At 42.1% G+C, this 13,859-nt stretch overlaps 1 protein-coding gene across 1 annotated transcript in view; it reads left to right on the top strand.

The window, feature by feature from the left end:
• Nucleotides 1-2,240: 2,240 nt before the first annotated feature.
• CPED1 (cadherin-like and PC-esterase domain containing 1) overlaps nt 2,241-13,859 on the top strand; it is a gene marked incomplete at its 3' end in the record, with an annotated part of 78,619 nt that continues 67,000 nt past the window's right edge. The window contains 3 exon segments of the mRNA XM_008944792.1: nt 2,241-2,492; nt 13,810-13,854; nt 13,856-13,859. The exon segment at nt 13,856-13,859 is cut by the window's right edge and continues 153 nt beyond it. Of these exon segments, the coding sequence (XP_008943040.1) occupies nt 2,241-2,492; nt 13,810-13,854; nt 13,856-13,859 (301 nt within the window).

Genomic DNA, 13,859 nt, shown 5'->3' on the forward strand with positions numbered 1-13,859 from the left:
ACACAGCTGGTGGTTGTGGGCCCAGAAATCAGAATGTGCCAAAACCCACAGGACAATCTCTTAAAGGAATAAAACAACTCTACTATGGTCTTCCCCTCTGCTGATGGAGTTGCTGTGGCTCCCAGGCTGGTTGGAGTGACTCTGCAATCCTGCTCTGGATATACTAGCTGCATGTGTACCCCTTTCTTTCTACAGCACAGACCTACCCCACAGCCAGCTGCAGGGAGTCCATGGATTTCTGATGCCCACTGGCCAGATTTGTTGGCTTGCCAAAGGCTTTGCTGCACAGGCTGATAGAAGGAGGGCCTGAGGGTGTGAGCTGGTGTGCTGGGAAGAAGGGAACATGAGCAACATGTCTCCAGAGAGCAGAGATGGGAGTTTCTGTGTGGATGGGTACAGGAAAGTGTTGTACTCCTTTCCGGCTCAGGGTAACCCAGGAGCCTAATTTAGACAACTACAGCCTGAGACAGAAAGCTAAATGCAGTGCATGTGACAGCTGAGGTTCTGCATGAAGGGTTGATCACTTCTATGGAATTTTTCTGTATGTGCAAATTGATGGGTTTAGTATGGAAGGAAAAAGGAATTTGAAAGCTGAATAAACACCAACAATTCAAACAAATATATATACTCTTCACTGCTGTACGTAGGCCTCTAACTTGCTAATGCTGCTGCTGGTGTTGTATTGTGTAGATTGGTTCAAAGTTATCCTAACAACACTTATTTCTTATGTATGAGGCAGTGTAGGAAGAACTCTTTACAAAAATAACTAAGATGGAGGATAAGACGGATGACTTGTATACAGATATTTTTAGCTAAAAGATCTTGATTATATGAGAAATGTAGGTCTATAAAGATAACAGAGTTCCTCAACTGTTCCCATCTGTCTTGTCCCTGTCCTGTGTCAGCAGGGGGAACTAGTAACTAAGACCTTCTGTGGCTTAGATACTAAGTGCTTTCACTGGAGTATTTTTGTCCGGCCTCCTTTCTTTCCCTCTTTGACATCAGTAAGAAGCTTTATTTATACACTGCTATGAGATATTTTATCTACTACGGAAAATTACTGACAACTGCTTTGTCAGTGACAGTTATGTCCAAGTAAATCTGCTTCCTTTTACAACATTTTTGTTAATCTGGCTGAAAATATTGCAGGTGCTGCTCAGGCTTCTCCTGCCTGAAAAATATAAATATTGTTTCAATTAGGCTAATTGCCATAACAGCAGTTTTCTAAAAATTGCAGTGATGGTGGCTTCGAGGCATGCAGCATGAGCAAGGACACCTCTTGTTCCCCATCCAGTTCTCAGCCTGCGTCTCCAAACCCCGTGCCTGCTCAGAGCAGAGCTAGTTTAGCCCCACCCTCTGAGCAGTCCAGCCTTTTATTTATATGAAATCTGTGGTCCAACTGGCTTCAGATGGTGTGTGTATGTGCGTGTGCCTGCCTTCTGAGTGTGTGAGACGGGCTGGGATCATGAGCCAGGGTTGTTCCAAGTGGTTTTAATCAGCAGCCCATTAGAGGAGAACGGAAAACTTCTAACAGGGTAAGAACTGAGTAAGTAAACCTAACTTTGAACTCGCAATCTGGACAAAACAAATGCAAACGAAAATTTTCATAGTCTGTCAGTTTTCAGATAAGTGATCACTTTTAGAGAGAAAGCTGTGCATGCTGACAGGAAGGAGGCAATTTAAAAGGACTGGAATGAAGGAAACTGTAAAAACAAAGTGGGAATTGAGAATGCAAGAGAGAAAAAACAGCAAACGATTGTTCACAAAGTTGGTACACTCTTTTACTCTTTTCAGCTGTGGACAGGACGTGTTAAGCTTTAACCTCCTGATTTCTTGGATGCTATTGTCTGGCTGAGGACTTGCTTCTGCAAGGGGGTGAAGATTTCTGCTCCTCACCTGTCTGCTGGCAGGTCTGTTCTCCCAAGAGTGAGGTGTGGACGAGCTCGCTAGGGCTCCTTGCAGAGCGCCCCGTGGCACGCTGCTCTGTGCTGCTGCTCACTTGTTGTTTTTTCACAGGTTGTTCCCCTGCTCCCGTGGGAGGGTTCTTCCCAAGCCTCTGCTCCTCTGCAACCCGTGACTTCTTGCCAGGCACCAGGAAAGCACTCAGCAGCAAGAATGGGGAAGACTCTGGGTAGTTTTGGATAAAGTGTGCCTTTGGCTTATTTTACCCTGGCAAGACATGGCTACTTGGACTGCATCTGCAATGTGGGAAAGGGCAAAGTGAGGACGGCAAAGAAGCCATGGTTTGTGGGCAAGTCCCCAGGTGCCGCAGGCTTTGTCGCCCTCGTCCCTTCCTCCTGGCCTTAGTGGTGGCCGTCTGTCTGTTCTGCCAGACCCTGACTCCCCTCATGACCAGCAGCATCCTTTCTACAGTCGTCAATGGGATTGCACCCAGCAAACTGACTAAAGCACAGCAAGGAAGATACAAGGAAGTCTCCTCAAGCAACATGCACTGCTTCCTCCCTGGGGGTAATTCACAGACAGTGAAAAAGGTAAGTCAGCTGGAGCAGAGTGCTGAGCAATAATTAGCAGAGTGAGAGATAGCGAGTCTGGCAGGATCATCTGAGTCCAGCTAAAATTAGCCTAAGCTTGGAAGTCTGAGATCTGTATACAAACAAATGGGTGATCTAATGACAGCAGCATATGCGCAAGCACATCTCCGTTACCAGCTCCCCGGTGTGGTGTTACTAACACAGGAATCCTGAAACCTCCAACTGAAACATGGCATTGCTCTGGGGCTCCAGGGAGATTTCAGTTTGCTGCACAGACCATATTTTATTTGGGCTTTAGGAATCGGTTCAGAGGCTTTACAGTACAGGCACATAAATCAGGAGCCAGTGGGGTTTCGTGGAAGAGACCGAGGCTGTTAATTAGCACCAGGGACTGCAACTGCCCTGTGTTAAGGTTATCTGCTGGTCAGTTTTGAACTTTACTGGGATTATGCTGAAACGTTGAATTTAACTGAAGTTGAGAAATAAAAAGAGCACTTTTCGCATTTTCAAATCAAACTATTTACTTTGGAATCTTTGTTCCATTAATTTTACGTTGTCCTTAGGTTACCTGACCTCATGTTTATTTTGTATAGGATTCCTAGAATGGACGTTAAAACCTAACAAATGCAGACACTGTTATTTTAGTTGGAAAATGTGGCTTGTTAAATAGTCGAGACTGAGGTAGTTATTTTTACCCTGGAATCTGTGATCAGCACTACACAAATGTTTCAGGTTTTCTAGAGGGCTTCTATTAATGCAGCAGATACTGCACTTGGAAATTATCATTACGCTGGTATTTTATATACAACTGTATCAGGACTATAAACATTAATCTGTGACTTCACAGATTATGGACAGCATCCACATAAAGCAGTTCAAACAAACAAATAAAAAAAATCAGAAGCCTGCTTCTTTGATTAGACAGGGTTCACAGCCTGAAAGGTCAGCAATATTGATTTCAGGAAAGCAGTTGTAAAGCCCATCTTCTGTAACAATTAAAAACAGATATGTGAAATAATTTTGTCATGAACTCTTTAACCTTATGTCTTAAAAAAATGGATTTTATTTCTCATGAAGGTCAGAGAGATTTATCTTTTGAGTTGCACATATCTACTCCATGCTGCATTTGTCATAATTTTGTATTTTAATGACCTTTTGGAACACTAGCTACCCACATTTGAATTTATTCAACAATTTGACATGGAGAATTAGAATTTAAAGAGAAATAAGCACAGCTGACAGATGTGGGTTGTGTTGTGTTACAGATTTTGACACTTGCAGTCCATTCTTTTTACTCATTGCCATTGTAGGGACAAAGAATATTTTATATCTTACCTTGAGCTACCTAAAGTCTGTAGGAACTGGTGAAATAATGGCAAAGATTTTACAGTACATTGTTTGGCTGGAATTATATGCAACTTTTTTCCCAATTTACCTGGGAAAAATGCAGATTGACAGTGAACTTGGTGTGCTGGCTATTTGAAATGAGAAGGAACCTTGGTTTTACAGCACGCTGTACTTACTGCCTTCCAGCATATGTGGCTGGATATGACTATCACACACACATGCTGAACCTATAGCACAGATGTAAATGCATATGTTAACCCTTGCAGGTATGTTTTCAAGGGCTGTGCTACTCTAACATATTCCTCAAGTTCTGAAGACCACCCGTAGCTGGCTCCCTATTTGTCTTGAAAGTTTCCTCTAGAGCATGATGAACAAAATGTCTTGCACATGTTGGGATGTTACTCTAAGTTGCTCTCTGTTTCCAGAGAATACTCTGCTAGTTGTGTGGGCTGAATAATAATCTCAGGGAACAGAAAAGACAAACATCTCCAAAAATCTCTACCACTTTGCTTTGAAATTGTGTTCGTGAGCTATGTGTTTTCACCCACTGGTTGTTCAGATAGCTGAACCGTTATCTTGCTTCATTTTATTTGGTACCCAATAACATCTAAGGCAGATGTCATGGTTGAAACTTTACACTGTTTTATTTATAAAGTCACGTGCCCACCACTGTATCTGGTTTGGGAGCAAGTTTTCATTAAAGGTCGTGTTTAAATCTTTATGTATGAATCATAGACTCATTGAATCTTTTGGGTTGGAAAGGACCTTAAAGATCACTTAGTTCCAGTCCCCCTGCCATGGGCAGAGACACCTTCCACTAGAATATGGTAAAATACTTTAAAATATAGTCCAAATTATTAACAATTTTAATTAACTAGTCTCATGTGTTCTTATTTGTTCCAGCAAGCAAAATTATTAAAAATAATGTGCAGTTAAATAGTGACTTAAAGCAAATGCTGCAACATGTCATATGAAATGGAAATTAATGAATAAATTTTAAGGAAAAGAAGACTCTGCCGGGGGTAATATTCTTTAGATAATACCCAGTGTTTCTGGGTTTTGAGCCATAGTATTTGTCATGCTGCAGAATCTCTTCTTACTGGGTAGGGGCCGATTTAATTCCTGCTTTCTTCAGAGAAACAATCAGCATTGCCTTGAGCCTGCTGTGAGAATTTGGTTATGATTGTTACTGCATGAGTGAAATCCCCTCCCCTAAAGTCTTATAATTTATCCATTCAGAGTATGCATACCACTTTGTGCCTTAAAAAAAGAATAAAAAAATGCCTACAATAGTCTATAAGCTATTGGAGGAAGTGGAGGGAGAGATCTGAGGAAAAGTGCAGCTTTGCCACTGCATCTCCGATCTCAGACTTCATCTCATTTTGGAAGTGAAAGTTCCAGACAAATATGGAAAAAACACGGGGCTGGAAATTGCCAGTTTGATCTGGCAATGTGTCTTTAACTACATCGAAGATGCCCTGGGATGGAGCCATTAATGTCAGGAACATAGTGCAACCTGTCTTTTTATATTGCAAAAATGCAGATTTATTCATAGCCTGGTAAACCTGACAGAGATCATAGTACATCTCTCTTAGGTATCACACAGTACAGGAGTTTTAAAAGCTGCTGGAGAGCTGGTCTTGTAGCCTTATTTTCACATGAGCAGAAGCCAACATTTCCTAGTATAAAATTAAATGTTAATATCTGTAGCATGAAAAATAGAAGGCTTATTTCTGAATCTCCAACATTAAAGGCATTAGAAGGAGATACCACATCCATCAGCAGGCTGCCCTGAGGCTGAGCCAGAGATGCTTGCCTCCTGCATGATGATATATCTGTGAATATATATTTTAAGGAGAAGAGTTGGTGTTGTAGCATCAAAATTGAAATAGTTACCAACCAAAAAAGCCCAAACCAGCCCTGTGTGTAGGTTTGCCTGGCATGGTATTGCGCCGGAAATATCTTTGGTATCAGCCAGATGGAAAACCATTACACTCATCTTAAGTAATTCAGCTCTGTTTCTTAGCCAGTTCTGGGAAGAGCTAATTAGCTGGTTATGTGGTGTTTGCACTCTCTGAATTAATTCAGCCAGAGCCAGCTTAGGTGTCTCTGCACAGCAGTGCATTTTGCCCAAGTAGACATAGTAGCTCTGCTGTAGGAAGGAAGCAGTGAGACAGTATTGCTCATGTGGTAGGCACAGTTGCAGTGTACTAGCTCTGTAACCATGGCCAACGTATAAAAAGAAACAGATTTTTAAATTTTAAGACAAATCCTGAAGGAGTTTACTTATGGATACTCACAAGAGCCTTGCTCCACATCCTCTGGCCATTTATCTCACAAGGCCAGATGAGAATGGGAAACAAACAAGACATGCAGCTGATTATATGAGAATTTAATGAGTGGGTGAGGCTGGCATCTTAATAAATGAAATACAATGGGCATGGTGAAAAAAGGTGTCTTCACTTTCAAGGTCCTCAGTCTGCCACTTATGTTTGGTGTAAAAGTTATACCTCCAAGAGGGACTATAATGAGGTGGGCAAACAGGAGGAATGAGAAAAGGTTTGTTATGACTTCATTCTAAACACATAGGATAGGATATCATTTACAGGGAGTTGGCAGTATGAAAGATGCAAGCTAATGACAGCTTGATGTGGCCAAATCTGAAAGATACTGGGAGGGGGAATGGATAGAAACATCATGTTTTAGTCCTAACCAAGTTCTAGAGGAAGATACGGTTGAAAATCTTGTACAGGTTACAGGCCCAGGTATCTGTATTTGAAAACTGTGAATTAAATTACTGAAAAGGTGAGAAATTGTTACTAGAACTTTAGAATTCTGAACACCCAGAGTGGAATTATCTCTCTTTATCTGAGTGCTCCACACCATCTTGTCAGAGCCAGGAAGCTGGACTTCATAGTCAATGGACATGACTGCTTCTAACGCAAAATTAATCATGACTTAATGTAGGCTTTTTTTTTTTAGTGTCTGATGAATTTCCCCCCTAGAGGCCTACGTCTGGGGGGTGTTATTGATTTTTTGGATGAAATATACCTACTTCAGTCAGAATAAACAAGGAACAAAGAGGGCAGGAGGGGAGTTCATGGAAGAAGGCATGGGGAATGTAGGCAGAGGTGAGAAGCAGAGTAGGCAAATATTGCTGTAAAGTATTAGCATCCTGAGGAGGAGTAGAAGAGCTTGTGCACGGAGGGGGCTGGATTTATGCTGGGGAACAGAGAGGCAGATGGGAATGGAAATTGAAGGAGAAGAAGACAAAGCTGGTAGGAACTTTTGAAATGTAAATATGTGGAAAAGGGAAAATGAAGCTGGATGATAGAATGAGAAGGGGTGATTTTTGCTATTATGCAGAAACAGAGTGTGGTGAGAGCTCTGCATAGAAAAGATTACATTATGCATAATAAGGTTTGATACGTTTTTAAAGTAAATTTAATCTTAAAAAAAGGATATTTATTTTATAGAATACAGTAGGGGATAAGAACTCTTTTCTCCTCACAAAAGAGCATTGAACTTTGGTAGTATGAAATCTCTGTTAATAGAAAGCCATTGACAGTTGGTATGGTATCAGCAACTGGTTTCCTTGGAATAATACCACATTCACATTTCATCCTACGAAAGCAGGACATTTTTTTTTACCCCATTTCAATATAAGATGCAAAAGGCACTGAGGAAACAGCTACTTTTACTGCACAGAGAGTTAGAGATATTTTGTTGATAAAGGGCAAGACTATTCTGGCAGCAGTCAGGAAAGAGGAGCAGGGTGGAGGCTCTTTGCAGGAAGGGAACTTTGAAAAGGATGCATCAGCAGCAAATGGGAAATGGAGGCAGAATCTTACTCATGCACTGCACTGGAGTCCTTTCCTCAAAAGTAGATGTTTTGATAAGATGGTAGAATTGGCTCATCATCTATTCTCAAGACAAAGCAGTTGGTAGCTTGAACTACATACAATCATAAAGCAAAGACATTTTGATAAAATAGGTCTGTACTTCCAGCGCAGAGTGCTGGTGATGACTATGCAAATAACTCCAGTTTTGCTCTTGGATTTATGAAGTCATCAGAAACTAGACCTCAAAGTAGTGCCAATAATCTTGTTACTTGCTCTGTATTTATTCAGCAAACAATTGGAAGCAGAATTACATTCCAACCATTTCATTCTACAACCCAGTCCTTTCTGACTAGGAAATCTTACAGAACATAAAGCTGACACATTTAAATATCCTCCAGAAAGTGAAACAGGAAATTAACTTCTTTTTTACTTCTTGATACAAGGATCTATGTGCACTTCAGATATAACTTACTATTTCTATGAACTTCTATGCAAACGTGCAAAAGAATTTAAAAATACCATTTGGAGTTAATAAAGGTCTGCATAGTCCTGTAAATGAGAGACTTAAGGCAACAGAACCACGTGTTAAGCTGTTATTATCACTTTTAATATTAATGCTACTTAATATTAGCATGGTAGTTTCTAGGAGTCCACTCATGGATTTTTTGTAATGTTGTGCTAGATGGTATTTGGCAGCGAAGGTAGGTTCAACTTGCTGGCTAAATGGGAATTTAGGCACAGTTCACTGCTTGTAAATATTACTAGTAGTTGCTTATATAAAGCTGTTTCTCTTTTGTGGTATTTCTGTTGCACTCCCCTTTCATGCAAAGGCCTTTTGTCTTGCCTAGTGGCTCATGTATCTTTTTTGCAGCAGCCCAGTACTTGCAGAAAGCAATGGGGTTAAAGTAAGCTGCAGTCAAGTGATTTGAAGCAATTGAACAAGACTCTGACAGTCTTGGCTAGCCTGCTGTAAAAGAGTGACTGCCTGTAATCTACACAGGGACTGTACACCAGAAGTGGGTAGCTGAAAAGATGATTCACAGTTTTTGAGTTCTTTCCTGACAGCAGCTTAGGCAGACATGAGTTGGGCCATGATGTCGGGAAGAAGAATTTTGTTTCTGCAGTTGAAGTGGTGGTCAATGAAATTCTATGGCAACAGCTCAAACTGTATATTTGCTTCCTTGCCAGGCAGAGACAATGCATCAATATTTATGGTATTATGCAATCTTCCTGGAATCTGAAAAAATGCCAAGGAACTGTTTTTCTCTCCTCAACTTCAAATATCTGCTGTTTTCTTCTTGGCCAAAGCAACAACAGTAATTATGTATCATAAGATTAAATTACTGACCAAAATTTGGATTTTTGGAAAAACCCAGAAATCTTGTACAACAGGGGAAAGCTTCAGAGACTAATACAATCAAATATATCTTTATACATTCATAACCTCAAATTGGATAAACTGGTTTCAAGGAAAATGCCAAAACATTTTCTCTTTAGCAGAGAACTTCACAGCTATGTGGAACTTGTGGACAGACAGAACTCAGAATTGCAACTTAAATAATAGATGTCTATTTTCAGTTGAACAAGGATGGTTATGTAATTCTTGAGCTTACTTATTATATACACTGGGCTGTTTATATCATTTGTTAAGACCTCAGAGGACTATACTCTTGATTTAATACATTTTTTAAAATCTGTAATAAATTTTAGGAAGCTCAATTTGTTACTTTTTGTGTTTTTCATAATATTATATAAACTGAAAACACAATTACAAAATTAATTTTTTATACATTTTTGTTCACTTCACACATTGTCATTTGTTTAGACCAGTTGTAAAGGCTGTGGATCATCTGTGTAACAGCCTATTGCACTAAAATGAGGTCAGTGACTCAGCTAAGTGCAACGTTTTGCAAGCTGTTAGAGCAGGTATATCATGTCAAAGCTGACATAGGCCTCATCTTAAATCATATGGGAAATCTCAGCTTTGCTGTAAAGCCTCATTAATTTCTGTGGAGACAGCTACACTATTCTCTAGGTAAGACATGGGCCACAGATGTTCCTCACCAATCCCTTTTCACATAAGGTGTACTGAGTCTGTGATAAACTGACCTGCTAATAAATAACCTGAAACTTCAAACTGGGGAAGAGCTAAAAAATGAAAACCTTTGACCATTAACAATTATTCTCAAATATTCAAAATGTTATGGATCTATATTTTGGTCTAAGCCTGCTGCACATTAAAGTTATAGGAATGCCAAAAAAAGCATAACCATAAAACGTCAAAATATGTAAACAGCTTATTTTCATCTATTGCATTCTGCTTCTTTTATACAGTTCTCTGCCCAGACTGCATTTTTATGATTGAGAAACATTTTATAAAATCCAGCAGACTCTTTAAATATATAAACATGTCTGCTATTGCTATATTATTGGAAATTCTGAAAAACATGCAGTGTTAACTAGATCAGCATGGGCAGTGATGTAAGGCATTTTATATAGAGCTTTGGAAAAAATGATGGAATCACTTGCTACAAGCATGCAGTGGGCCAGATTTTTTTTTTAATTTCTGTGTGGCTAATAGGTAGTTTAAAACAAAACAAAAAACTAACCTACATTGCACTGACTTGGCAAGAAATCACAGAGGACATGCTGCACCTTGTAACCTGGACTACAAATAGCTCTGAAGGAAAAGGGCAGAGGAAATAAATGTAGCAACACAACACATGGGTCCCAAGCGAGCTCCATAAAAGGTGTTGAGCTGCTTCATATCACTTAATAGTACCAGATTAGACATCAGGTCAAACTGTTAAATTTAAGACCCTGAAAAGTTTCAGTGTCCCAAAGATCCCATCATGGCTTTTTGGGAAACCGGTGCCTAGCATGTGGGCGGCAGGAGGGGAGGCTGGGGGTGCAGATGAGCGTGTCCCCTGTCAGACCTACTTGGTGTCTCCCAGCCCTGCATTAGGAAGTTTTGGACAATGGAAGCCTGAAGGATTTTTACGTGTCTTTGGCGTGTACATCCCAAGGAAAGCCCTTTGGAGCAGCTGGTGCTGTGCTCCATGGGTGAGTGCCTTCACAAGCCCGCAGAGCAGCCGCGGAAGGCAGGCAGTGGGAGCCGGCTGCTGCACAGGCCAGTGGAGCTGCTCAGGGCTGTTTGCCTTTGTGTTTTGTGGAAGTGACCTTGGTTACCACCATTGCTTGAACTTCCTTTTTTTTTTTTTCTTTTTTTTTTTTTTAGCTACTATCAATGTTCTCTTGAATATTTGCCATTTCCAGACTAGAGCATTCTAAACATTTCTGCTGATCCCCAGGGAACTGGGGAAGACGCCGCCTGCATCCGCGCTCCGCAGAGGCGGGAAGAGGGGAGATCTCCCTTCCGCTGGAAGTCCTGCTGCAGGCCGGCTGGGGCGGGCTGGCCCCCTGGCATACTCAGGGTCCTTGGGCACCCCGAGGTCAGTCAGTGCCAGTCCCCCTGTGCCTCGCTGGCCTGGTGGAGGGAGCAATGGGGGCACAGCTCGGTCCCCTGGCCTGAACGGCACCCGAGGCTGTAAGGCCTATTGCACCCGTGAGTGGTACCTGCTGGGGAAAATACAGTCATTGCTGGGTCCTTGAGGTAGATGCTCTTGACGTTTATTTGAAGCAAAATGCTTAAGGACTGACACTGCAGGAGGCTTTGCTTTTGAAAAGAAAGGTGGGTTTTGTCAGCATGAAAAAAGCACAATAACCTTTAGTGAGGCGGGGTGCACACAAGGGCAGCCAAACAGCCTCAGCTGCCCCAGAGGGACGGGAGTGGGACCAGCTGTAACCTCCAGTGAAAGCTGGGCAGGGATACGTCCCGGGCTGCAGCCCCACTGCGCTCCTCCCTGTCCTCAGCTCACCCCACAACACTGCCTGCTGCGGCACACGTGGGATGGAAAATTGGATTTGCTCTCAAAATAAAGTTGAGAGGTGTCTCTCTCCTGATTTTCTTCCACAATGCAAGTGAAACGGAAAGTGGGAGGTGTCTGGCTGGACTGCCTGGAGGAGGAGGAGGGAGAGGAAGCACAGGAGGGGGCCAGGGCAAGGGCTGGATTTCGGAACAGGGAGGGAGGAAGGGCTCCCAGGGCTGCCGGGGTTGCAGGAGAGCAGCAGAAAAGAGAAGATAAGAGGAGAAGAGAGAGGGGTGAAGGCCGAAGGGGAGGGAATGGCGGGCGCTGTGGCAGGGAAGGGCAATCTGAGATGTTCCAATGCTGTGCTTTCCACTTAATTTATGTGTTTTAAAAACACTGTTATGCTGGGGAGGATATCTGTCAGGTTGCTTAATGCAGTCCTGGTGCTATTTGTGCTTCTTCAGCTAGCATGTGATCAATCTTTGCTTTAACATCCCAGTGTATAAGCAATTTTGGGTTGCGCATTCGGCAAATACATGTGGAAGACTCATGATAGTGTTGCATCGAGATATTTTTCAGAGTCCCCCTCACTGATGATGATAACTTTTTCCAGGGGACATCTGCTCTGGAGCAAGAGCAGGTTTGGCGTTAGGGCTCTGAAATAGTTTGTGCTCCTCACTGCTGCAGAGCAGCTTACACTTCAGCCAAGCGTAATGTAAAGCTGCATCCTGTATTTGGGGAGCAGACTGGAGAGAAGAGTGACTTTATCACTAGATTGCAGGCTTATAAACAACTGAACACATCTTGAATGACATTTGTTTATATGAAAGCATCTGTCTCTTTTCCGTGTGGTCTACTGTGCAAAAAATGGTGGTGCCTTGTTTGTGTAGCACTTCCTATCGCCAGTGATAAGCTTACTAAAATTAGGAGTTATGGAATAACCTAGTTTTTGAAGGACATACTGCTAACTACTGATAGATTGAATTAATGAACTTGCCAAATACTCATTTTATGTCCTGAATTTAATCCCTTAAATGATGTTGTTTTAATCCTAAAGACAAACACATTTCACCAAAAGAAAATCTTGTCTCTTAATGGTGTTTTTATTGCAAAATAACAGCTAGACAATTCCAAATATAAGTGACCTGCTTCCCACATGGAACATCCTATTATTATGCCTTGTTGTACTGAGTTTCGTATGACAAGGTTTTGGTAGCGGTTGAGCTACGGGGGCGGCTTCTGTGAGAAGCATTTAGAAGCTTCCCTTATGTCTGATGGAACCAATGCCAGCGAGCTCCAAGATGGACCCACCTTTGGCCAAAGCAGGGGAAGAATGTGAGGAGTCCTTCCCCTGTGGAGGAAGGAGCAGCAGAAATGACAGGTGATGAACTGACTTCAACCCCTGTTCCCATCCCCCTGTGCTGCTCGGGGAAGCAGGTAGAGAGATTGGAAGTGAAGTCAAGCCTGGGAAGGCAGTGGTGGGGGAAGGTCTTTTAAGATTTAGTTTTATTTGTCATTATCCTCTTCTGATTTTCTTGGTAATAAATTAAACTAATTTCCCCAAGCTGAGTCTGTTTTGCCCATGATGGTAATTGGTGAGTGATCTCCCTGCCCTCATTTTGACCTACGAGTCTTTCATTGTATTTTCTCTGCCCTGTCCAGCTGAGAAGGGGAGTGACAGAGCAGCTTTGGTGGGCACTTGGTGTCCAGCCAGGATCAACCCACTACACATAACATGTAAGATATCCCCCTTTCCAGAAGACCCAATGAGAGTGACCCAGTAATTTGCTCTTTTTAGAATATAATGTCAAGCTCACACTAACTCTGTGTGCTCAGTGTAGCTCTTTTCCACGTTTCCTTGAAGAAGCTCGTATTCTAGGCTATTATACCCCTCCATCAGCCTGAGGCCACAGCCAAAGTCCGCTGGCAAGTGCTGTTACAGGCTCACCAGAGCAACCCAGACTTCATGTTTCCATAAAGGGAAAACACAGTTTAAAGGTCCTCCATTGCTACCCTGAGCTTTTGAACCCTTGCAATTCCAGTCCAAAATGAAAGCAGAAAAAACAGAGAGGTAGAAAAAATGGAATTTGTGGCCAGAAGTCCCTGATATAAAGATAATTCGTAATCATACCAGAAATATTTCCCGGATTGTCACAGTAAGTTACTAGTTTCTTTCTTGTAAAAAATAATAACTACATATTCTACTGCTTGGGAGTGTCCTGTCTCACAGCCGCTGCCTCTTCGCTGTCCTTGCTGTAGGTGGGTGACTCCATTCTCCGGTCCTTCGGAAGCCGCACGAGAAGAGAGGG

Source organism: Merops nubicus, unplaced genomic scaffold (genome assembly GCF_000691845.1).
Source record: "Merops nubicus isolate BGI_N331 unplaced genomic scaffold, ASM69184v1 scaffold11317, whole genome shotgun sequence".
In the NCBI taxonomy this organism is placed as follows: domain Eukaryota; kingdom Metazoa; phylum Chordata; class Aves; order Coraciiformes; family Meropidae; genus Merops; species Merops nubicus.